General features: G+C 43.4%; 1 protein-coding gene across 3 annotated transcripts in view; it reads left to right on the top strand.

The window, feature by feature from the left end:
• Window positions 1–26,323, top strand: part of TNFAIP8 (TNF alpha induced protein 8) — a 137,319-nt gene that overhangs the window by 74,989 nt on the left and 36,007 nt on the right. The window contains exon 1 of one of the 3 annotated variants that reach the window (XM_065934573.1): window positions 16,966–17,221. The exons of the other annotated variants lie outside the window; for them this stretch is intronic. Within the exon in view, the coding sequence (XP_065790645.1) occupies window positions 17,149–17,221 (73 nt within the window). The 5' untranslated portion in view covers window positions 16,966–17,148. Of the gene's footprint in view, window positions 1–16,965; window positions 17,222–26,323 lie in introns of those variants that run through there. 3 annotated transcript variants of the gene reach the window in all.

The raw sequence follows: 26,323 nt of genomic DNA, 5'->3' as shown, positions 1-26,323 counted from the left end.
CCCTGAGCTCTGCCTTAGTAGGATAGGTAGTTTGTTTTTTAACATCAGTCTGTATAAACCAGTGGTCCCAAACTCAAATGTCTACAAGAACTAGGCAAGAAATATAAACATGTAAGTGGGTCTTTATGTGGTCTTCCCAGGTGGCATTCGTGCTAAATGCAGGAGACTATATGAGACACAGATTCGATCCCTGGGTGGGGAAGATTCCCTGGAGGAGGGCATGGCAAACCACTCCAGTATTCTCGCCTGGAGAATCCCACGGACAGAGGAGCCTGGTGGGCTACAGTCCATTGGGTCTCACAGTGTCGGACATGACTAAAGCGACTTAGTACACATACACTTAGCTGGTAAAGAATCCACCTGCCATGTGGGAGACCTGAGTTTGATCCCTGGGTTAGGAAGATCCCCTGGAGAAGGGAAAGGCTATCCACTCCAGCATTCTGGCCTGGAGAATTCCATGGACTGTATAGTCCATGGGGTTGCAAAGAGGCGCGCATTACTGAGCTACTTTCACTTTCACACACGCACACACCGTGCTTTATATGAACAGTTGGAAATCTTGAGGCCTGTGGCAGACTTGCAGAGAACAGTTCTTATCCAAAGACATTAAAGTTCAGATAAAAAACTTACGTGACCCAAGAAAACTGTGAGTTGGATTCAATCCTAAGGCTACCAGTTTGTGATTCTTGGGCTATAGGCCACCTAGCTTCAGCTGTCATTGATAGGTTTGCTGAGCTTCAGAGAGGCCAGATTTTCTTGATGTGAGCCTTGTGTATTTTTGTTTTTGTAGTAGACTTTACCTTTTTACCTTAGATTAGAAAACTATCATTGAAATGGGCCACCATGATTTTTACCCGCAAATTGCACATACTCCAAAAGAAACCACATCCTCGATAAAAAGAATTTCTTTCGTTCAATAGCCTTGGGAGACTGAATCAATTTAGAGAAGCAGAGGTGGAAATCTCAGTCAAAACAATTCTGAATATTTTGCCTCATTAGAAGAATTTGTATCACTAAAGGCATTTGAAAGTCATACACCTGTCTGGCAAGTTGTCTGCTGGGTTTTACTCCTCTTGCCTTTTTCTGGTATGAGGCAGGCAGGAGGTTAGTGAGCTGGGTGGAGTTGGGGGTGGGATCAGCTTGCATTCACTCTTTTCCCAACCCTCCAAGCCTCCCCACACTCTTAATTTCTGCATTCCTGCTACCACCTGGGATGCCCTGTGAAGGAACAAAGAAATTGGTGAATTCATTTACTTTTTTTTTGGTCACACCATGCAGCATGCAGAACTTCCCTGACCAGGGATCAAAGCCATGCCTCCTGCAGTGGAAGCACAGAGTATTAACCACTGGACCACCAGGGAAGTCCTTCATTTACTTTTAGATATTGGTCATCCACAGGGCTCTCCTCCAAGGGATGTTTGTATTTTTAAAAGAACTTGAATGGTAGAACAGAAAACAGGGCAAAGTTTAGTGCAAAGTACCGCCTCTCTAATGAGAGTGTTTCCTGTAATGCTAAGAACATAATTTGGGGCTTAGGAGCCTCCCAGGCGCCTTCGAGGTAACATTTTATGTTTCCCTGCTTCAGGTAAGACCTGCTGGGCTAGCATCAGCCACTGAGCCTGGAGAGGGGGGTTTGACTTTATTCTTTTTTATCTGAATAATTGAAACTTGTGTGAGAATCCATGCACATTATTGCAGATGTGTTTTTGTAAGAGATCAATGGCACCCTGCTTCCCTGTGTCTGGTGTTGGCCATAGTGGGAGACTGTGTGACTTTAAATATTCCTTCAACAAAACCACTGAAATCACGTTGTGCTAAAACTGTGTTCTTCTGATAGTGTTTTCTCCTCAGAGTACTCTCTCGACTTACTCTTTTCAGTGGGATTCCATAAGTGAATAGTCCACCAATCCTTTCTCTACTACCTTACATGCGTGCATGCATGCTAAGTCACTTCAGTTGCGTCTGACTCTTTGTGACCCTGTGGACTTTAGCCCACCAGTCTCCTCTGTCTGTGGGATTCTCCAGGCAAGAATACTGGAGAAAGTTGCCATGCCCTCCTCAAGGGGGTCTTCCCGACCCAGGGATCAAACTTGCATCTCTTATGTCTGCTACATTGACAGGTGGGTTCTTTACCACTAGCACCACCTGGGAAGCCTCTCTACTACCTTAACACCAGTTTATTCTGCAAGTCCTTGCAATTTGGCTTTTATCTCTAGTTCTGTTACTAAACAGTCTTTCTCAAAGATCCCAGTGGCCAAATGATTATCATATCCATTGGTCTTCTCTTTAACCTTCCTTTCTGACCCTTTGTTCTTGCCTCTGTAGGCCATTACACATGCTGTTAGCTCTACCTGGAACTCTTCCTCCTTCTCTCTCTTAACCTCCCTTTCTTTGGCTAATTCTTTGACCTTCAGATCCTACTTTAGAAATCACTTCTCTCAGGAAGCCTTCCTTGATGACTCCCTCCTCCAGGTCCAATTTAGGTATTTGTCCTTTGAGTCTTCATAGCACCCACACTTTTGTGCTATTCACTTGTCCTACTGTATTTTAATTAGTGTCCTCCCCTCTGTACTCCCCTCCCCACTGTACTGTGGGCTTTGCCTTATATCTAAACATGATAGGTGCTCAATAAATATTTGCAGCATGAAGAACTACAGAAATGAAGATGTCTGAACAGCAAAGACTTCAGCTTCCTCTAGAATAGATGATGAGCCCCTGATTTTCTTTATCACCCTTTGGTTCTTCCTATGTCCCTGGACCTCCAATTAGAAGATGTTGAGGAGTTGTTAGATGCTGTCAATAAAATGTGGCATCTGACCCTAAAGAAGAAGAGAGGTGTCAGGAAATCCTTACCATTCCCATTTAACCACTCATCACCAGGCAGCAACTCTCTGTGTTGCTTATGATGAATAAGTCATGGCTACCTGTTGTTGAAACCAGTGAAAAGAATGAGTTTTAAGGATTCTGATCACCAGCAGAATGGGAAACACGTTTTTCAGGAGACCAGGCAAGTCGGTTGTGATGATTTTATCATCAGCATGAAGGAAGAACTTAATGTCTGATTGGCAACAGTAGAGAAACACAGACTAAGAGAGGAACTGATAAGTATTATGTAGATAGTATTGTACTTTCCAGGTTATTTAAGAAATTTTCAAGATCATTTTAACTGTTTGCAATTTCATCTTACTGATTTTAGAACCCAGTGTCCCTCCTGTCACCTCTGAAAACATTATTCTCCTATGTTCAGAGCGCCACATCTGTGTGTAGGTCTGTGTGTTGGGACAGGCTTTGTAGAGCAATGAAAAAGAATGTAAAATCTTGATCACATGTTTCTTCTTGTCTCTTGAAATTGGGTAAGAATTCTTGACTAGGTGTAAAGACAATGAAAAAAAGACAGATTTATGAAGGAAGGTTTAGTGAGAAAACGTAGGCTCTTGTCTGTATTACAGAAGAGTGTGATTAACACTAGTTGATTTTTTAGGGAAAAAAAAAAAAGTATGTCCCATACCCTTTGTTCCATGAAGGGGAGAGATCCTATGCAATCTGTTGTAGAAATTTTGTCCTCAAAGACTCTGAGGTCTGAAGGAGCAGCAGCACTCCCTGAAGAGCCTTGGTCATCTGGGAGACTGGTCTGATAGAAGAACGCATCCCCACTTTGGTTGTCCTGCTCGGACCTCAGACTCAGATGTGTGAGTGAACGCATCCCCACTATCACACCTGTTCCGCCTCTGGACTTCTCCTTTGTTATTCACGTCTGGCTCCCTCTTCCTCAAAGTCAGGCAGGCTCTGGACCTCTGAATCGTCTCTGCTGTCTGATCTCTCTGCATCTTTCTTCTTTGGGGGCATGTGGCCTATTTGCCTTGAATTATAATGATTTGTGCTCTGCTCATTCAGACACATCCTAGGATGGAGAAAAATAGCCTGGGATGAGGTCAGAGGACCCTCATTCCAGTCTCACTTCACATTCAGTCCCAGCTAAGTGACCTAGGGCCAGCTGCTTCCTTTCTCTGAGGATCTGTGTCCTCATGGTTGGACAGCATCACTGACTCAATGGACATGAACTTGGCAGACTCTGGGAGATGGTGAGGGACAGGGAAGCCTGGCATGCTGCAGTCCGTGGGGTCGCAAAGAGTCAGACATGACTTGGCAACTGAACAACAACAACGACAACAACATCTTCATCAGAAGATTCCTTCCTTACAGGATTATTATGAGGATCAACGATGATGTATGCAGAAGCACTTCAAGAGCTAGAAAATTTCACCCTACTGAGATGCAGTAAGAGCAGAAATATGCTCTGTCATGAGCATGGCGTAATACCTAGCACATTGTAGGTGCTTAATAAACTACACTTATTAGCTAATGATATTAAAACATAAGCTTCATTTAAACACATAAATTGTTTGGTACTAAACTGCATTGCTGGTTCTGAATTTGGGTCTGTGGCCAAGGAGGATATACTCTCCTTCCTCTGGTCCAGGTAACAGGGTATTTGGAACCACCAAGGTGCTGCCCTTTCATTCATGGGCAAATTTGATCCATTGAGAAAACAGGTGACAAAATTAATTACATATTGTGCAACCATGGATCCCAAATTGGCCTTAGAAAATGTAACAAGTTGTAAATGCAAACAGCCTCTGAGGAAAAGCTTGTTCCTAAGAGGCTTGCTTAATAGAATGTTGATTGCCTGCGAGGAGTTCATGCCTCGAGTAAAAGAGGTGTCTGGAATTTCCATCTGGCTTTATTAGTATATATATTCAGGTGGCCCAGTGCCGGATGTTAGTTCTTAAAGAAAACGGTGTTCCCACTCTGAAGAAGGTAAGGCTGCTGCTCTTTGCAAGTGGGCAGCTTCTGTCTGTACTTTGCTGGCCCTGGAAATTCCATCACCTGAAGTGGAATTTTGTTCAATCCATCTTATTCATGGCTCAAGGACAACTGTGGTGGGTTTGACAGGGGGCTCGTGAGGTTGCCTCTGTAAAGATAAGAACGATCCATTAGTTGAAGCCGACAGTCTAGTGGCTTCTTCTGGGGCCGTTTGCATTTGCTCAGCACTCTCTGTTTATGAGAATGTTAAGAGGAAGCACATCCATTCTGTGTACGTTGTAAAACAGAAGGCTTGCAGATGTCAGAATTATTTTCTTCTTGGCTCCTTATCTGGTAGAGTTTTGGATTGTTGCAGATTATCAGCCTCAGTTCTCCAGATGCAGTGCAAATTTTCTTGTTTTCTGTCCTTGAAGATAACATATTTATGTATACAGTTCCTTGTAATGTACTTTTAAGATAAGGAGAAATTAGGCTTATTCCTATATGTTGTCATAATTCAATATTATGAAATGATAGTTTTATTAATTATATAGTACATTCATAGAATCCCAACATATTCTACTCTCTAGAAAGGGAAAAAAAAAGCCCACAAGATACAATCTTCTGTCCCAAATAGCTTACACATCTGCCTCAGAGACAACTAACATCGACTTTGTGTTAGAAGTTCACAGTGAAAGTTAAGTTTACTGTGGGCTCCTACTGAAGCCTTATGGAGGGATTGAGACCTGAACTAGGCTTTGGGGTAAAAAAAAGAAAAAGTTTAACAGAGCAGAAAAAGTAGACCTGCAGCCTTGTTCCTCCAGCATGGCTGCACACGATGTCACAATGTGTCCTAAGGTTTGTTTCCAGTAATTTCCAGCTAATGAAAACAAGCGTCTGAGTTTCTGAATGATTACTTACTTTTCCAGTCATTCATATCTGTTTGTGTTTAGGGGCGGTGAGGAGGATTTTGCCACTAGTACTGTCATTTCCATTCATTTGCATCGCCCATGCTCTCTTTGTGAGAGAGAGGTCAGTGTTCCAGCTGCATCCTGGGGCGCCTGGCTCACAGCCTGCTTAGCTCAGCTGCCTTCATGGGGCAGGGACTGTGGCAGGTACGAATTATTCTATTTCGAGCCTCAGTGGGCATTTGAATTTTCAACCCATGGTCTCATTTAAGGGAGACCAGCTTGAGTATGTTGGATAATACTAGTTCGAGATGACAGACTAACAGCTGTGGGAACAGAGGGGGGGAAAGGCCTCTTCAGGAAACATTTAGATGGTGGAACGTAGTGAAATGAGAAATAAGAGAACAGTAAAAAAGAAGAAAGAAGGAAAGAAGAGGGACTTCCACGGAGGTCCAGTGGTTAAGAATCCACCTGCCAATGTCAAGATCCCACATGCCACGGGGCAGCGAAGCCCACGCTCCAGCTCCTGAGCCTATGTGCTCTAGGACCCGGACTCTGCAGCCAGAGAGGCTACTGCAGTGCGAAGTCCAGGCACTGGAGCTAGAGCGCTGTCCACTCGCCACAACTAGAGAAAGCCTGCATGCTGCAAGGAAGACCCAGCACAGCCAAAAATAAACAAATAAATACTTTTTAAAAAAAGAAAGAAGGGGCCGCAATGCAGCATAAGTCACTGATAGTCATAAGTTTTTGGCTACCGTTGTCTAAGTAAGAACAAATGCAATACTCTGAAGAAAACCAAGATGTTGCGGGTAGGGAAGGGATCTATCTGTGCCTTCGAGTGTAAGGATTCTCCCTAGATGAGTATCCTTCCAAGGTGAGCCTAAGGAACCTTCCAGGCAGACAGTTGCTGAGGGCAGCTAGAAACACATAGGTGGGAGCAAAGGTTCCCAACAGCTTCACTTGTGGAACCCACAGTGCCTCAGGGATGTTTTCATGTCATTCCCAGAACACAAGAGGGACCTAACAGTTTCACTTGTGACGGGTTAGGTCCCAATAACTTAATAAGTATTCATGTACTAATAACTTTGTAAGCATGTGAAAATATACATAAATTGAAATGTTCAAAAATAATCGTTTTTATTTCATTCTTTACCAGTTAGTTACTGATGGAATGGGTGCATCTGTTGGGGCTTGCATGTTTCAGTCAGGATCCAATCAGGAGATAAACCACATGATAATTTAAGTAGGAACGTGTAATATAAAGAAATACTAGCTAGTGAAACAGTATGGCAGCTCCTAAAAACTTAAAAGTAGAATTACCATCTTCTTCTTGTTTATTTGGTAAGTCGTGTCTTGACTGTTTGTGATGCTATGGACTATAGCCTGCCAGGCCCCTCTGTCCATGGGATTTCCCTGGCAAGAATACTGCAGTGGGTTACCATTTCCTTCTCCAGGGTATCTTCCCCACCCAGGGATCGGACCTGCATCTCCTGCTTGGCAGGCAGATTCTTTACTACTGAGCTGCCGTTATGACCAAACAATTCCACTTCTGGATATGCACCCAAAAGGATAGAAGGCAGGGATTTGAGCTTGCATTTGTATGCCAATGTTTATAGCAGCATTATTCACAAAAACCAAAAGGTAGAAGCAATCCAAGTGTCCATTGATGGTTGAAGGGAAAAAAAACAAATCATGGTATATACACACAATGGAGTATCATTCAGTTTTAAAAAACAAAGGAAATTCTGACACATGCTCCAACATGGATGAATCTTGAGGATATTAACTAAGTGAAATAAACCGGTCACAAAAAGACAAATACTGTGTAATTCCATGCATATGAAGTACCTAGAGTAGACAGATTCAGAAAGAAAACATAGGATGATGATTGCCAAGAGCTGAGGAGAGGGGAGAATGGGGAGTTAGTGTTTAATGAGCACAGAGTTTCCATTTTCAAGATGAAAAGCATTCTGGAGATGGATGGTGGTGAGATTGGAACAACAAAGTATGTGTACTTAATCCTACTGAACTGTATAGCTAAAAAGTGATCAAGATGGTGGTACTTTTATATGATGTGCACTTTACCACAGTTGAAAATAGCAATAAGAAAGAAAAAAATGTTAAATATTAATTTTGCTGAGGGCTGGCTGTTAGGAAGAGAACTCTAAAGAATAGGGAGTAACAAATATAAAAAGCAACCCCTTCTCGTAGGCTTGAAACAGGGCACCAAACCCAAACTTCCTTTCTCTTCTACTCTAGACCTTGTTGGAGAAAAGGTGGCTGGCTTTGGCTCCTTGAGTGGCAGAGAAGTCACAGCAGTGCTGTGCAGGTAGAAACTTGCTGGAAATCCGTCCTCTAGGATGCTGAGGAAATCTGTTCATGGGGAGGTTTTTCACTAGAGGTGCTCTGCCACAAAGCCTCCTAAGGGGGATGCCAGCAGAAGCTGCTGGGGGCTGGTTGTTGCTGACCACCACGTACAGCAGGAGCCAGTTGTTGAAGAAGGTGCCTGCATTACAGGAACTAGGGGCTGGAGAAGTCATGCATGCTTGTGGCAGCTCGCAGCCAGAGCTCACCAGAACCCGGAAGCAAAAGCTCTTCTTCCTGTAATGTGTCTCCATGGCACTCCAGTGACAAAGCTTAGGATAGCACCAGCTGGCAAGATAAAAAATATCTAAAGTCTCCTCTTTATTTTTTCGGAGCAGGGAAGGTGGCTCAGTGGTAAAGAATCCACCTGCCAATCCAGGAGATACAGGAGACGCAGGTTCAATCCCAAGGTCAGGAAGATCCCCTGATGGAGGAAATGGCAACCCACTCCAGTACTCTTGCCTGGAGAATCCCATGGACAGAGGAGCCTGGTGGGCTACAGTCCAGGGGATTGCAAACAGTCAGACAGGACTGAGCATACACGCATGAATGAAAGGTGAATTAGAGCCATGAGACAATAGATTGATAACTGGCCACCTCATAACTTCTTAAACCTTGAAATCAAATTGGATCCACCACCCTCATTTCTTCTTTCATGTTACTCTTCACATAATATTTGCTTTTCAGTATAGCAGTTGCCAACACCTAGCTTTGCAAAGAAATGACATCAAAAGACATGTATCACAGTCTAATATTACACAATGAACTGGCTTGAACTAGTAGCTTACGCAGTGTCTGAGAGACATTGAATAATGCTATGTCTTCCTCAAACATTTAAAGCATCCTGCAACACCCCTGTGAGTTTGTGTAGTGCTCTCAGACACCATGGCACAATCTGAAGATCTCAGGGCTAAAAATGGGAGACTCTTTCACCAACTCGGACCACATCGCTCTCATATATGAGAATCTAAGGTACTGATTTCCTTAAGAGTACAGAGAGTCATATGTCGTGTAAAAATTGTACAGGGTCAGTATTACTTCAGAAGATCTTTTAGGAAGTTACCAGATTGGAGAATAACATACTGTCTTCCAGTAAGTATAAGACTTACTGTAAGTGTTTCCTCTAGTATTGGAGCAGGTTCCTGTTTCTTTAGGATTGGATGAGATAGTTGCGTCAGCTTCAGAGGCACTTTGACATGAAAAAAATCCATAGCCTTAGCTACAGCATTCTTCATCAATATGTATACGATGCTCATGGTGTAAGAGGCGATGCAGAGACAGGGCCCGGGGAGGGAACAGCAAAGTCCTAGCTCTATCCCACGCTTACTCTGCAGCATGAAATCGCTTACTGGTGACTGATGCACTGTTTACATTGTTATTTCCTCTCTTCGTCTGTCTGTTTTGGGCTGGTGGTACATAGTTGAAATTGAGAAAGTTGAATGCCATTCAAGAGGACTTTGCTGAATTCAATAGTAAAAATTCTATTGAGATAGTTATGTATGTATGTATGTGAATGAAAGTCACTCAGTCCTGTCTGACTCTTTGCGACCCCATGGACTATAGAGTCTGTGGAATTCTCCAGGCCAGAATACTGGAGTGGGAAGCCTTTCCCTCCTCCAGGGGATCTTCCCAACCAAGGGATCAAACCTAGCTCTCCCATGTTGCAGGTGGATTCTTTACCAGCTGAGCCATAAGGGAAGAATTTTAAAAGTTAGTGTTTTTTTTTTTTTTTAAAAGCTTTTGGCTTCATGATAGCTCAGATGGTAAAGAGTCTGCCTGCAATGCAGGAGACCTCAGTTCAATCCCTAGGTCAGAAAGATCCCCTGGAGAAGGGAATGGCTACCCACTCCAGTATTCTGGCCTGGAGAATCCCATGGACGGAGGAGCCTGGCAGGCTACAGTCCATGGGGTTGCAAAGAATCGGACACGACTAAGGAACTTGACACTTTCACTTTTCTGTTTCTACTAGAAAATAAAGAAAAGTGAAAGTGAAGTCTCTCATCCTCCTGACCCAGGGATTGAACCTGGGTCTCCCGAATTATAGGCAGACGCTTTACCATCAGAGCCACCAGGGAAGTCCTAGAAAATGGATGGACTTAATAAGACTTTTTTTAGGTAGGTAGGCAGGCATACTGTTCATGTTACTGGTTTCCCAGAAGATATATTCATTTTGATGATGTTTAACAATTTTGTGACTCATAATTGATACATGCTTCTGTATAGCTCTTCTTTAAAGAGAAGCTGAATAACTTGTTTTGTAAGCTGACCCATTCAAAAGGACAAACTTCTAATCCATGCCCTTCAGTGCTACCTGCAAAACAGCCTTCCCTTTCCCCCTGAAACACTGTTTGGATAAGTTCTGTTTTGGTTCACGTTTTTACCTCCTGCTGAGTTTGCCGGCTGAGTTTTAACCTTGGCTGCTTTCAGCGGGCAAGCCTGTCTAGCCCTGTAGCTTCATCTCCGGGTGTTTTCTGTCTCTAAAGCAGTGATGAGTTGGCACAAATATTAACTTGATAGAGATTCTACCCATGTCAGAAACTCACTGGTAAAATCCAAATATGACAACTTGGAGTCGATTAGACTTTCAAACAGATATGCGAACAGGAGTCTGTGGTCCAGATTCCACATATGAGCACTACTTCTGTTTTCTTGTGGATTTCAAATGTTGTTCAGAAACCCGAATACAGTTCATAACTCCTCTGATAGGATCAAGCAGGGCCATTACCCTCCTTGTCTTGGCTGCCTTTTCTACCTCCTTGGAGTAGAGTGGACACACAGGAGAGAAAGAAATTGTCACTGCTGCCTTAAGCAACGCTGCTTACTTCTGAATTCTTCATTATAATCAATAGCAGATGTGTGGCCAGCCCTGGAAAGTTGCATAACTGTCTCACGTTGCATTCAACTGCAGTTGCTAGCCAACATGAGGGGTCTCCATTAAGCAGCTGAAAAAGAAAATTTTTGTTTATCTTATCATAAAATTATTTCCTTGCTGTAAGTGGTAAAAGCAGTGGTTAGGTTGGAAGTAATTTGAATATCACTGCCCTTAAGCATGAATTTCAGTTCATGATAATGAGGAACTTTCTAATGACTAGAGAGGAAGTGGGGCTTTGTTAAGGCAGTGAGTCTCTGTTAATAGAAGTAATCAAGGAGAGTCTGGATGAAGGCTTGCTGCCTGTGATGTGTCTAGGAGATGGCTTCACAGCCAGTAGAGGATTAAAATAAGTGACCCGTTAAGTTCACTTCCAAGTCTGCGGTTCTGTGACTATGATCATTGATCACTTTTTCCTCCTGTTCCTTTTCTGAAGGTTAGTTCCTTTTCTATGGCATTATTCCCATTTTACAGATGGGCAAACAGAAGCTCAGAGAGGTTAATGACTTGCAAATTTTAGAAGAAAAGTGATAGAAGAATGAATAGAAAAATAAAATCCTATTGTCAATGAGACAGTGCTTACTGGGTTTATGGTAGTCAGGCCCAAGTCTCCCAAACTGAGTCTGGCTTTCTTTGCCCTGCTTCTGGCAGCCTTACATGCAAGGAGGTTTAGTTGGGGTCTTGACTGAACTTTTAATTAAAAAAAAAAAAGGATTTGTAGTTTCATGTAGCTGAATAAATAGAAGCTATTAAACTTATGGCTTATTTAAAGCATTGAATATCAGGAATGGGATAGTTTTGATTTGAGGCTGTGATCTAAGCCTGTGAACAGAACCATCTGAGCATTCCATCCTAGAGTCATGACCAATTCAAACTCTTTGGGACTCTCCCAGTACAGCAAACTTTGAATTATTCCTCTGCAAAATAAAGATCTCGAATTTTACACAAGTAGTTTAATAGAGTGAGAAAGTCTGGATATAGAAGACTGGAGGCCTGGTCTGCATTTACTGTAGTCTCAAGAACATTATTACTTAGTTTTGTGACCTTGAGCAAATTGTATAACCTCCCTTTCTTTAATTACATGTCTGTAAAATGAGTATGATGATCTAAGGGAGCTAACTGGGAAGTCTGCATAAAGCCTATGTAAATGCAAGGCATCTTAGCTAAGTATTACAAAAGAAAGATCCAAAGTCATAAATTCTTCAGGTAATATTTTCAGAGCTGATTTTGAGTGTGTGTGTGTTTCATCATCTGCTAAAAGTTTTTACTTTTCCTCCTAAGAAAGATTTCTTAGGAGAAAAAGAAGCAAACAATGAGAGCCTAGGAAACAAGTGCCTCCCAGATGTACTGTTTTCTCCCTATGTATGCTCACCCCAGATGTCAGCACTTCTCATTTCCTCAGAATTATCCACTCACACCCAGGGCAGTAGTGAGCCTGGAGGATTTACGGAAAAAGCCATAGGGAAGACTGAAGAGAGGGTTTACCCAGAACAGACTTCCGACTCCCAGGCACGGCCCCTGGGAGGCAGCTTTCCCCATCCTTTGAGTCAGCACTCATCCTCAGCCTTCTTCCTTGACTCACAGCACTTCTGTCCTGCCTCCCAACCTCCCCTGCCTCATCCCAGTACCAGCAATGCGTAAGCAGGAGGCCACTTGAGGCTCAGGGCTTGGGCTCCTGAGAAGGTGCGTGAGAGATTTCCATTGTCATTTGAGTGACCCTTTCTCCACTTTTGGTAAATCAAACTTTCTTAAAGCATGAACAGTGAGATCACCCGGGCTAGGCAGGGACTCTGGTGAGATACCCAATTAGCCCCACTCCTCTTTTGAAGGTTAAGTGCAAGATGTCTAAGGAGGATAAGAAGGATGCACAGCCTGTAGTCACAACCAGGTGAGGCCAAGAACACAGGTCCCTCAGTGAGGAGAGGGACTGAAAGCCAACTTTATATATAGAACATAGAAGCCTGTAAAGACTCTCAAGTGTGTAGACATAAATAATACAAGAAAAGATGAGGAAAGCTTCAAAGTCAAATAGGAGAAAGCCACTTTTTATACTAAGTAAACAACTCTTTTTCACCTCCCCCCCACTGACTTAAATGTTGTTTGTATATATTCAGCCTGTCAGCAAGGCAGAAATAAAAATATTGATGAAATTACCATTTTTTGTGGCATGGAATTCTTAGACTTAGAAACTCTAAGTGAAAGTCACTCATTTATGTTCGACTCTCTTCGACCCCATGGACTATATAGTCCGTGGAATTCTCCAGGCCAGAATACTGGAATACTAGCCATTCCCTTCTCCAGGGCTGGAAGCTATAGGTCTATAACAAATTGACAGAGATGCTTAGTCTTTTTTGCTGCAGAGAACTTACCACATTCTCTAAGGTGAGCAGAGTGTGGTTCCTTCTGATTGAATTGTACCTTCTCTTCCCAATTCTGCTGGTCTTCTCTTCTAAGTCTGGACACTTGCTGACCTCCCCCTGTTCTTGGCAGACATCTGGGCAGCTGTAAGGAAAAGGCCCAAAGCCCAGGCATTTTTCCAGCAGCTTAATTGATGCATAATTTAAGAGAAGATGTTTCTGCTGTTCTATGATAAAGTTCAGTTGAGAGGCGGTGTTAATATCTTCCTTAGAACCAAGGTCACTTGGAAGTTTGAACTCCAAGTCTGTGATCAAAATTACCAAAATTTGCCAGTAAGCTCCAGGTGAGCAGAGTTCTTTTACATGTGACACATGTAAATGTTTGATAATGACTGACTGAAAAGAAAAAAAAAACAACACACCAGTATGTTGGTGGTGATGGTTTAGCTGCTAAGTTCTATCTGACTCTTGCCGCCCCAAAGGACTGTAGCCCACCAGGCTCCTCTTTCCCCTTGCCTGGGATCTCCCAGGCAAGAATACTGGAATGGGTTGCCATTTCCTCCTCCAGAAGATCCTCCTGACCCAGGGATCTCAGATTCTTAGCCTGCATTTTAATTCAGGTGGTGTGCTAGTGGTAAAGAATCCGCCTGCCAACGCAGGAGACGTAGGAGATGTGGGTTCGATCCCTGGGTTGGGAATATCCCCTGGAGGAGGAAATGGCAACCCACTCCAGTATTCTTGCCTGGAAAGTTCCATGGACGGTGGAGCCTGGTTGGCTATAGTCCATGGGGCTGCAGAGAGTCAGACATGACTAAGTAACTAAGCTTGTAAGCTACTATTTTTAGGCTACTATACAGAGAGTGTTATGAAAAAAATAAACATAGAAAGCAATGGACAGTTTTTCTGATGATTTCATAGAACATGTACAAAATACATACATCATTTTAACTGACATCCTGATGTTATGTATTATACAGTTGTAGTTCAGAGGAGTGATGTGAGAAGTCAGAAAGAGCTAATTAGAGGCAGACTCTGAACTCATACCTATTTTACCAATACAGTCAGCTGGTTTCTCTTTTAGGTGGTTAAGGAAATTTAGATAAATTTGCAGTTAACCACAAAACAAAGAAATAAATGCTGCCAAACTGTAAAACAGGTCCATAAAACTTCCGAGAAGGACGCAGATGCTTTCACATGGGGAAGTCATAGAATATCTGGAAATTTGGATCCTAAAGAAGAGTGGTTTTGGAGGAGGGTAGGACTAGATGGAGAGAGGCTATGATATGCTCACAAAATAAACCGAGCCTGCCTTGCACTGGAGCTAGATTGGGACATTGTTCCTCAGAGTGACTGCTGAGCTACATTTAAATACAAAAGAAGTTTCTTGCCAGGTTTCTTGAGGACCCCAGTGAAAGTCAAAGATCAACCTAGCTGCTAAAATGATTCTAAATTGGATTAAGAGGCTGACACAGCAGTGCTTGAACTGTTCATTCAGCAGTTGTTCTCCTTGGCTAACCTGAGCAAAGCTGAGGGCCTTTTTGTGAACCCAGCGTAAAAACAAGTCGGACGTTAAGGACATGTACTTTAACACACCTTGTGTGGTTTGAACATAATTGGACTTGCAGAAGGACCTTTTATAAATCATTCTTATGGGGGCACTTTCTGAAGGAAGAGGGTAAAAGTGAGCCCTTCCCGTGACTGGTGAGAAGGGACTTTGGGTTGTGTGAATTTGCATAATCATCACCTTGAAAAGGTGTTGCATCTTACTCCAATTATAGATGAATGGGAGTTATCTTTGTGAAGTTCACAGCCCTGGTGAGATGCTGCTGGGCTCCTGGCAGACATCTGTGGAAGTCTGGGCTGCCATGGGGGAGGGCAAAGGACAGATGGTGTGTGTGGGATGGGGTGGGGGGACTTCCAGAATGATTCCTTAGACAAGACACGAAAGGTCGCTTCTGACTAGTGAGGGAGCATGTCTCAGAATGACCTTCATGTCTCCTCGGTAAGTCTGAAGTTACAGAATGAAGTTACTAAGTTATTGCATCTTAGCAGCTCAGGATGTGGGGCACAGGGGACCTCGCAGTTAACTGGGACTTTCAGAAGGGTGCAGCCTGGTGAGGTCAGCTTCCGGAAGGCTCCATAATACTGATACTTTCCAGATGTTTCTCGTCTTTTCTCCTTTCTGACTGGCTATGTCTTCCTCTCATCATTCTGTCCTGTCCTTTCAGGGAATTGAGATGAAATACTGCCTGGTGTCTTAGGCGTGATAGAATCACTCAGCAGTAGGAAGTGATTTAATATCTTATATCGATATTTATAATAGTCTTCACTGCTTGTGACTCGCATAAACAACTTTTTTTTCCTGTTCAAACCCAATATTAGAATAAAACGCTAGAGTATCTTTTACAAAAAATTACTTTTAATGCTGCAGTAGTTTGTAATAATCTGTGTAGGAGTTTATGATTTTCAAAGCACTTTTTGCTTATATTGCCTTATTTAATCCCCAGCATAAATCTGAGGAGTAATTAATACTCTTTAAACTCTCTTTTTCCAGATAAGGAAAGGGAGGCCCAGAGAAGTTAAATAATTCACTCAAGGTCATACAAATAATAAATGGCAGAACTAAATCTTAATTCAGACTCTTTACATCTGTATCTTTTGTATATTCTTGTCATTAAATTTATATTTACTATAGAGCCTGTTCACTAAATTTACTATAGTGCCTCTCTTCTTGTTTTTTTGCCCGTATAAAACGAGGGAAATGATGGAAAGGAAAGCAGCTGGAAAATAAATTTATTAAAAGAATGTAACTTTTCTCACAGTTTCCTAATGGATCTTTCAGGTATGTTATTTGAGGACCCGGTGCCTTATATCTGTAATAAAACTAGTGCTCTGCAAATTCCTCCATTAAGACAGCTATGTCAGTGGCAGCTCTTGCTCCCCCTTCTCCAAAGGAAAAACTAAAGCTTCACAAACCTAAGACGTCTTCCTCTCAGCTGGTGGATCTGACCAGGGGGCAGAATTGAGATCTCTAAGCACTCTCCAGCCCCCTATTCTATCAGCATTTCAAAAGCCTGAATACCTCCCCACACCCACCCCCGACCCCCGCCTTTGGCTTGCATCCTTCGAAGAAGAGAGTGGCGCCCCCTCCGTCTGGGAATGGCCCTTTGGGGTGACTGCAGAGCAGTCAGTGCACTCAGGTTGGGGTTTGAGTAAGGTTTGAGTAAGTCAGCAGGGTCATACTGAGTGACTAAGGCTTCTGATCTGCTTTTCCTCTGCAAAGGTAAGGGGTGGAGTTCCCCCCTACTCCCACCTTTCTTCAAAATGCCCCATTCCTGGGCTTGTGCCACAGGTCCTTCCAGCCTCATGGACCAATATCCACGTTACTTTGCTGCAAAAAATAATGTACAAAACCCAGCAACTTTAAAATCCTTCATTTTGGGCGTTTAAGACCCCAAGACACAGAAAGTTAAATGGGCGTCGAAAAATGGAACCTGAAGATGGAGGTGGATGTCTTTGACCGCGGCTGCACTTGTGATTTATGTAAAACGGCAGAGATGTGCCTTTCTTTTCTTCCCCTCCGCCGGCCCCTCCGCGGATCAGCCCCACCTGCGTGCGCCCGGCCACGAGCCGCCAGGTCGCCCGCCTGCGACGCGCTGGGGCGCCGGCCCCGGGGGCGGACTCCCGCCGCCCAGCTGAGACGCGATTCGTCACTCTTGCAGAACTTTCCCCCTGAAAATCCCTGCACCAGAACCAGCCCTCCCGCCCCGCGGAGGTTTTGATTTTAGTGGCTTTGCTTCCTTTTATTTTCCGTGTGCTGGGTTTGGCTGCCAGCTCGTGCGAGTACATGTCCGCGGTCGTCGCCCCTGCAGTCGCCTATCCAGACACCATGCACTTCGAGGCAGAAGAATCCAAGGAAGGTACGGTTTGGATTTGGCTGAGGGGGCCCCGCCAAGTTCTGCGGAGGAATGTGGAAGCAGGGCGGCGGGGTAGTGGAGCAGATGCGAGTTTAAAAGTGAGCGATGGGCACTTTGTCCGCTCTGACTGCGCCTTCGCTGCCGGTTTCAGGGCGACTGTGCCGAATACACTTCTCACCCCGCGGCCGGTCAAAGGGGAGGGAGGCAGAGGCAGACCTGGCTCTGCCAGCCCACTAAACGCTGCTTTCTAGATCTTTCTGGGAGCGAAACAGCCCTAGTATTGACTCCAAGAATGCGAAATGTGCTCAGAAGAGCACTGCCTGCCTGCAGTCGGGACAGTCGAAAGCTGGATCCCTTGGAAGAGCCCGAAGAGTCCAGGGTCCCTTGAAAGGGGGTTTCAAAAATTGGAAACTTTTGTGTGTTTCCGGCTAAAGGGGGAAGCTGCGTGCTGGGGAGAAGTGAAAGATCTTTATTTGGGGAATAGGTTTTTTCTTTCTTTCTTTCTTTTATCCCTGCTGTCTTTTCAGTAGTGAATTTATTTTGTTGGGGGGCTTTAAGGGGGCTGAGAGATATGAGGGAGAACTTGTGCAACTTGAAACTGAGACGAGTTTGTCTGTTTCTAACTTTGCCAAAGCAAAGGGTTTCCATTTACTCCTAACAGAGCGGGTGACAGGGCTGGAAAAGCTCCAACCAAAACACAATTATACGCTGGTGTTAGTTCGGGGAGTTTATTTGTGTGTGAGTGTTTGTACGCTTTGTTTCCTGAAACTTTATGTATACAAAAGTCCTCTTGTAAGTTGAGGTGGAAGTAGGGGAAATGAGAGAGTAAGGGAGCGACTGTGCAAGATTGTGAAATTTCTTTCTTTTTAAGTAGTCTCTTGGGAAACGGGTAAATTTCGAATCAGTCATAGCTCAGGGAGCCTGTGGAGCAGAAAGGAACCCCATCGTTTCTCGGTTTGGTAGGTACCAGTCAGGGAGAGCCCTGGAAATTTGTCCTCTTCTTTCCCTGATTTCCATCCCCACAGTTAAGCCCTGTGTTTCAAGATGTGGTCTCTGTGGGCTGACATTTCCTTTATTGTGCTGTGTGAGGGAAACAGTCAATAAAAAACAGTCTTGTTTAATAGAAATATGGGACTGGTGTGAATGAAAAATGACAGCCAGGAGCATTGTTTTTGAGCTTGATGTGGGAGCTTGGGGGATTAATGTTTCCTTGCTGCCGTGGAGTCTGTACTGATGGAGCTTTGTGCTGTTGGAGGCTTTTCTTTTAAACGGTGATGTACAGTAATTCACAAGTGGGGTTGAAGGCACATGGGCTGAGAGAAGCCAATAGCGAACTTTTATATGAATTACAAGTAGTACTTACATTGGTATTTTTCTCCCAGGCATGTTTTTTTCTTTTGGGGAAAAAAACAAAACAAAACAGTGAGGAGAAAGTGGAAAAACAGTATGCCAAAGCATATTCTTTGGGATATATTCTTTCAGCCAGCACCCACATTCTTCTCCCAATTCACCCATTGCAAGCCTGAAAACTGGAGGTGAAGAAGTGCCTTAATGCATACCCCCTTGTTCCTAACCTTTCCCTTCCCCTTGCCATCACTTACATTCTGCAAATCTGTAGCAAATTACCCTCCCTCTGTTTTTTCCTGAATGCTCAACATGTTTCTTTTTATATAATATGAGGTGCTTGAGTTTTAAATCAATGGCAGAATAGGATGTAGAATAACTTGAGGGAGATTGAACAAATACTATATTAACAAATGGAATCATAGTAGCTTCTACCAGGAAATAAAGGACTAATGTGTGTATTTGTGTGTGTGTGTGCATGTGTGTCCCAGGCAGTTCTGACAAGATTGGTTATTGGCTGTGATCTAGAATCCTCTGTTTAGCTACCACCACTCAGAAAGGAGCAATGCTCTTTGTTTTTATTTTTTTAAAAAGATTTTTTGATGTGGACCATTATAAAGTCTTTATCAAGTTTGTTACAATTTTGCTTCTGTTTTATGTTTTGGTTTTTTAGCCCCAAGGCATGTGGGATCTTAGCTCCCCTTCCAGGGATCAAACCCTCACCCTCTGGGTTTGAAAATGAAGTCTTAACCACTGGACCACCAGGGAAGTCCCTCAGTACTGTTTAAATAGCTCAGTTATCTTTATTGTCTATCCTTACTAATTCCATCCCTTCTCCTTAGCTTCTCTTTTTCTTCTTGTGGATTTAGGTATCCCACTTAGTGTGAGATCACCACAACCTCTTCACAATGTCTGCATTGCAAGCAAATTGCCTTGGGATGCTTCATGCCTGATTTGCCATAATGGGAGATACTTTAAATCATTAGTCTGAACCGCAGTGAGAGACTAGTATACTTTGTTTAGGGTTGAATATGAAACAAAATATCAAGTTGAATTCAGAAATCCTTGGAGGCTAACATATTTGTGTATATGAGTGAAAGTAGAAGCAAATGACTGGGGATATTGTTAAACCACCATAGCTTAGGACAAACTTGACTCTGTGCCAGAAGTGCTAAACCTCCATCCTCAGTCAAAAGCCACCTCCTAAAGAATCAATTTAATTCTGCCTGCTTACAAATAAATAGGTGATTGTGCTTGAGTATTAAACAGAGAAAAAGAACTCAGACCTTGCTTGATTAGAAGCTGAGTGAGTTTAAGATATCCTGGCATAATATGAATAGGAAAGCAAGAGAAAGGGAGGGAGAAACCTACTTTATTAAACGGGGGAAGACTGTTTAAAAAAGAATATCAACAGTTTCCCATGGATGGGGTCTTCCTGAGGAGATGCGTTGATGGCCATATTTTTGGCATTTAATTGATTCCTGTTGAATAAATTACTTAATTATGAGGTAGGAGAAATGAATCGCAGTTAAGATCTCTGCAGATCTCTCTCGTGCTAAACATCAAGGGATCTGGGGCGCCTCTGCCTTGGTTATTGAAGCTTTGGTACCAAAAACTGAGGAAGCCAGTGTTAAGGAGGAGTTGCTTTGGGAGGGCTGAGCTGTGAGTGAGCTCGGCCTCCTCCTCTCTTGCCCATAATAGCGCTTCCTGCACCACCTCACCTAGTTCTCTCGCTCCTCACCAGGACTATTTCACAAAGGAAACAGTAACCATTAGACAACTCCCTGACTTCCTGCTTCCAGACTGACAGATTCACCTTCACCCACACCCATCCTCCCAGTGTCTGTGGAACAGGCGTGGTTCCTGCTGGAAGGAGTGGAAGGAGGCCACTCCTTCTACTGTGGGCTGCTCACTGCACCAATTGGCCTCACGTCTTTCCTGGCGCCTTCCTTTCTATGTATAGATGGGCCCAAGCTCCCTACTTTGGGGGTGTTGGCACGTGATGGTCTTTCTGCCTGAAATTCTTCTCCCCACCTGACCTCCTTTCCCTGGTCAGGTTTCTGGGTTGGAGAGGCTCTTTCTGAACCTCCAACTTAAATTAAAATCCCTTACTGCCGTCTCTCAGAACACCTAACCTTTTTGTGGCCGATACCACATTGTTTAGCATCTTTCTCTAGACTGCAGGCTCTTGAGGGCAAGACCATGTCTGTTTTATTCCCCACTGGGTCTCCAAGACCTATGCAATGAGAGGTGATGATTCAGTATTTATAAAATGAATGGATGATCTTCATTCTTTAGAGGTAATCCTCGGTACTTTGTTAATTTTAGGCATGTATTTCTCCTTTAAAATGAACCTGCTTTTTTTTTTTTTTCTTTTTTACCTTTTGCATGATGCCTACTTTCTCACTCTTCATCATCCTGCATCCACTGAAGTCTTTTTCTCCATTACTCCACTGAAATTGCCCAAATCACCAGTGACTTCCCAGGTGCTAAAACCACCAGTGACCCAGCAGTCATATTTTGTCCTGATCTTACTTGACTTGGTTTTGCAGTGCTTGACACTAGAAGACCAGTGTCCTGGCAGTCCTAAATTCCTCCCTTAGTTCCTATGCCTCTACACCCTCTAGCTGTCTTTCTAATCTCTTAGACCTCCAGCTTAGGCTTTTCTAAAAGTTACCCGGACAGCCAGCTGCCTGGTAAACACCATGCTTTTTTTTTTTTAAGTGAAGTATAGCTGGTTTACAGTATTGTGTTAGTTTCAGATGTATAGCAAAGTGATTCTATATGTGTGTATGTGGTGTATATATATGTATATAATATTCTTTTCCATTATAGTTTGTTGTAGGATATTGAATATAGCTCCTTGTGCTATACAGTAGGACCCTGTTGGTTATCTATTTTATATATAGTAGTTTACACCAAGCTCCTAATTCCTCCCTCCCATCCCCTTTCCCCTTTGGTGACCATAAACTTGTTTTCTATGTCTGTGAGTCCGGGTAAACACCTTGTTTGACTGTCATGTGGGTACTCACATTCAACAGATCTGCTATGAGCCTGTCATTTCCTACTCTTCACAAATCTCATCCTCCTTTTGTGTCATCATGCTTTTCAGCTTCCAAACTGAAATCTGCTAGCTGTCCTTAATCCCGCCCTCTGCTTTATCTTCAGCTTCCACCTGGCACTGCCTCCTCCTCATTATCTGTTGAATGCATCTCCTCTTCTGTTTTCCTGGACCCTGCCTTGCTTCCGGTCCTCAGTGTTTGTACCTTCACGAATACAATAACTACCTCTCTCATTAGGGTTCTTGGTTGCAAGAAATGGAAATTGATTCCTGCTATCATGAGGAATGGATTGAAATGAAGAATGTCTTGAAATATTTTGGGTTAGTTCACACATTCCCAGAAAGAATTAGCCTCTGAAAGATACATCAGGAAATGCAGCCAAGAATCTCCTGGTTAGGACCTCACGATGGCCTTGGCCTCCTCTATATTTTTCAGTTCCGTCTCAGATGGGACTCCAGATGTGCCTGAATATTTAGTCATGCTCCACATTTGAAAATCTCAGAAATAAGCCAGTTGATGTATCAGTGCTCGGTTGTGGCCTTGCCCTTGCTGCTTGTGGGAGAGATATTCTCTGGTTCCAGCTTTGCTACAACCACTTGCAAAATGAGGGTTTCGTCAGAATGAGGAAGGGACTTCTGATGTGGATCGCCAAAACAGCAGCAGACATCCACCACCCCATGGGACTGGTCCATTTGAGCCTAGTGCTACCCTGCCTACTTACTTCCTTGTTCCCTCAGCAGACGTTTCCTTTGTTGGGCTCACTCTCTTGCCCCTCCTCAAGTGGGTAACGTGTCCAGCAGGACCCAGTCTGGAGTCGAGGATCTTTCACGGCATTCCCATTAATACCCCCTGCTTCCTGCGTTGTACCTTGTTTTCATGCATTACGGCTATTAGTCTTCTTTTCCTTTGCCTCCTCTTCGTTATGAGTTTTTGTTTTTTTCTCTTCAGAAAGCAAGATTTGTGAAAGTTTTGTTTTTGCCTAACCTAGGACCTCTATTTAGGAGGGCCTAAAAAGCATTGTCAAATTAATCAGTTTAAAAATGAGATTACATGACATGATGAAACTTTTTAGAGCACTGCTTAGAGATCATCCAGCCTTGGTTTTATACAAATAGTGCCTTCCAAACCTAGAGAACAAATCTTTATAGTGTTTCTTAAATTCTCCACTAGAGTACGTTTAATGGCAGAGGCAAAACAAGCATGTGTCTTTTAGTCATGGGCATTGGGGCCCAAGATGGCTTGCGAGCATCTCAGATTGTGAGGACCAAAGAAGTGATTTTGAAACTAAAGTGTACTGAGTGCTTTCCTGTGTCAGGCACAGTGCTAACTAAGCATCTGATTATGTATATTATCTCATTTAATACTTGTCTAATAACACTTTGTTTTAGTTCTGCATAATGATTAAGAAAACTGAGGTTCAGAGAGGTTAAAAACCATGCCTGAAACCACAAAACCAGAAAAGGTAGAATCAAGATTTGAATGGAAGCCGTCTATCCATAGACCCTGATGTGATGTGGTACTTCCAGGGCTCTCCCCCATCCTCAAGTAATTTTGACACTCAGGAGGATGCTGTCTGTGAATCCTGGGTCCACTTGTACCCCATTTCTGAGAAGACAGGAGTGGAGAGACCAGGTATCTTGGAGGAGAAAGAGAAGAGCCCAGGCACATGGGCAGGGAGTCTTGAGTGCATCCTTCTACCCCTGATGCAGGAGATCTAGGAACCCAGCAGGGCTGGGTGGGAGGTTCTGGAGCCTATGCCAGCAAGAGAGACCGGAGTACCTATGGGACAGGAGAAGGGACCTCACTTTCTGAACCAGAGGACAGCTTGAGAATGGAGAGTTTGGACTTCCCAGGTCACTGGGGATGTGTGTGTTGTGTTATTACAACAGGGTGACTTTGTAGCATCCACTGAGTCCTCAGTTTCTTTAAAATCTGCAAGTAGTGTAGATACGTGTGAGTGATTCTCAGCAGAGTTGTGTTCCACTCACTTAATTCCTCATCTCTCCTGATAATATGTTAACTTGTTGGGCACATGCACAGGCGTTTATACTCAACTGTAGCCCTCCTCAGTGTTAGTGACACTTAACAGGTGCCTAACTTGTTCCTCAGTGCTTCTGCTGTGGTTTCTCTGAGCTCCAGGTTGCCTTGAGTCCCTCTCACCAGAATCTGCCAGAGCTGGGGTTTGAATTCCTGGTGGGTTTTTAGGAAGCCGGTCTGGATCACAAACTTGCAGTCAAACGGCTGAGATCAGTCAAATGCCAGGACAAAGTATGTCTGAGCTTTGCCCCCTAGCACGCGTGCCAACGGGCAGCCTTGCAGAACCTTCTGGGAACCTCATGGTCGGCCTCGCCCCACCTTCCAGAAATTTTAAGTCTTCCAAAAGTAGAGACTTCCACTACAAAGAAGGGGACCAATATCTGTCAGAGAAAAGCTTGTTTGTTCCATGGTGGTGGTTTATTAATATCTTCTATAATCAAAAAGCTCAATGGTATCATATAAGCTGCCACACTGGGGTGGCTTTCCTGTTTTAACCTCACGTGCTATGGCAGCTTATGAATCAAGTGCATTGCTAAGCATCACTTTACCAGTGTTTTCCCCACTTTCCCCAGCCCTGCCTTGCCCAGGGAGTGATGAGTTCAGAGGTGAAGCTGTAGTTCAGCTCTGAGGAAATCCATAGCCCTTGGTACAGCTGACCTTGATGTCATATATAATGTAGAAGGTGTAGCCCGTGCTTTAAAACACCGGACTTTGATGTGATTGTGTTTCCTTTTATATAGTCATTAGCCTTGGAGTGCAGTGTGCTGACAAGGACTAAAAATGGAAAGTCCATTTAGAGATCCATGCCATACTGTCTCCTTCAGGGTGCTTCACTGGTAACCTGGTGTTGCCTGAGCCCCCACCCCAGCTCTGTAAGCTTAATTATCCTGGGGCCTTTTTCTTCCTCAATTCTGAAATTTTCATCAGACTGAATTTGCATCACACCTTTCTTGTCCTTGCATGAGGATGCCCTTGGGAGAACCAGGATAACATGGCTGATTAAATTCCCCGCTCCTGGCAGTTGATAATCCAGGAAGTAGCAGGAGAATGCAGTAGGGTGAGACGAAGTCTCAGGACCCAGTGATTTCATTTCAGAATAATGCAGCACATCATTTCATTAATAATACAGAATAATCATAGAGTTTCCACAAACCGTTTGTTTGTCAACATTTCCATCCATATGAGAAAGATGCTAACAACTTGGGAGACAGTGAGGTGAACATGGCTGTATACTTCTCTTCTTTCAGTACATTGTACCTAAAAAGATAGTATAAGCTGAAATTTAAAAAAAAATCAAATCATTATATATATGTGTGTAATATTTAAGGAAGGTCCACAGTGAAAAGCTTTTTGTAATGAAATTGATTCCCCCTATGAATATAAGTAGAATCCTCATGGCTGAGAGTTAAAAGCAACTCCGAAGGTCCTTTCGTCTAACTTCTTTATTTAGAGATGAGGAAACAAGGCCTAGCGAGGTGATGTTTAGGTCCTTTCTATCCACCTTGTGCCTGTTTGGCAAACGAGAAATTTCACAAGCATCACGGATTTTTGCATGAGATCTCCTGGAAGCAGGGCAACCTCATTTGTTTGTGGGTGTCCTACACTGCCTTTTGGGGGGAATTTGCCAAACCTAAATGGAATGGTTGAACACACAGAGATTGACGATTTCACCTTCTCTTATGTGTTCCTCGGGAAAGTGAAAGATGAGGAGGTACCGTGAAATAAAATTTCGCCCTTCAATAGAGCCTTCAAGATCCCTGGTTTTAAAAGAGGTAGACTGAGTGAGAGGTGGTTAAGAGTGAGCTCACTTGTTTTCATTCCTTTGAGAATGTGGCTTAGGAAAATTAGCTCAATAGCTGCCGATTGGGCAGGGGTGTCTTTCCTTGGGGAGAAGGTTTGCATGTATGTGGTTAGGAGTGGGTGGGTATTCGTACACCAGACATGCAGTTGCAGGAGCCAGTGAGGGGCTCACCACCAGATTTTCCCCAGAGCCCTGGGAGCCCGATGCATGCTGGGGGTCAGAACTCGTTGTTTTCTGAGAAGCAGCTCAGTGTTCCCTCAGCCACTGGTCAAGATTCCTGAAAGACCAGTTGCTCAGATCTTTTTTCCTCCAGTTGTGTTAAGATATAATTGACATGCAGTGCTGTGTTAAGTTTAAGGTGTATGGCATAATGATTTGATGTACATATACCATGAAATGATTATCACAATTAATTTAGGGGACATCCATCATCTCATATAGGTTCAAAATTAAAGAAACAAAAAAAATTTTTTCTTTCCTTGTGATGAGAGCTCTTAGGATTCACTTTCTTAAAAACTTGTATGTATAGCATATAGCAGCGTCAGTTATGTTTATCACGTACCTTAAATCTTATCCTAAGTGCTTCAGAACCTTGAGGGAGAGTTAGGTATGGAGCTGGGGTGTGTGAGTGAATGACTGCTGAGTGGGTTGCTCTGGGAAATTAACTCCTGTCTTATTAGGTTGGTACCTTATGATATTTATGGTTTTGAAGATGTATGGGGACTTGTGTTTGTGTATATAGCACTGTCCGTGGACTTACATGGGAATACAGCCTCCAGCTTCATCATGACAAACAAGACTTAATTGTATAAATAACTGGGAGTAAACTTTCTTCCAAGAAAATGCAGAAGCAAAGAGGCC

This window comes from Muntiacus reevesi, chromosome 1 (assembly GCF_963930625.1).
Source record: "Muntiacus reevesi chromosome 1, mMunRee1.1, whole genome shotgun sequence".
Taxonomy (NCBI): Eukaryota; Metazoa; Chordata; class Mammalia; order Artiodactyla; family Cervidae; genus Muntiacus; species Muntiacus reevesi.
The sequence above is the reverse complement of the archived record's forward strand: the minus strand, read 5'-3'. Positions and strand labels throughout refer to the sequence as shown.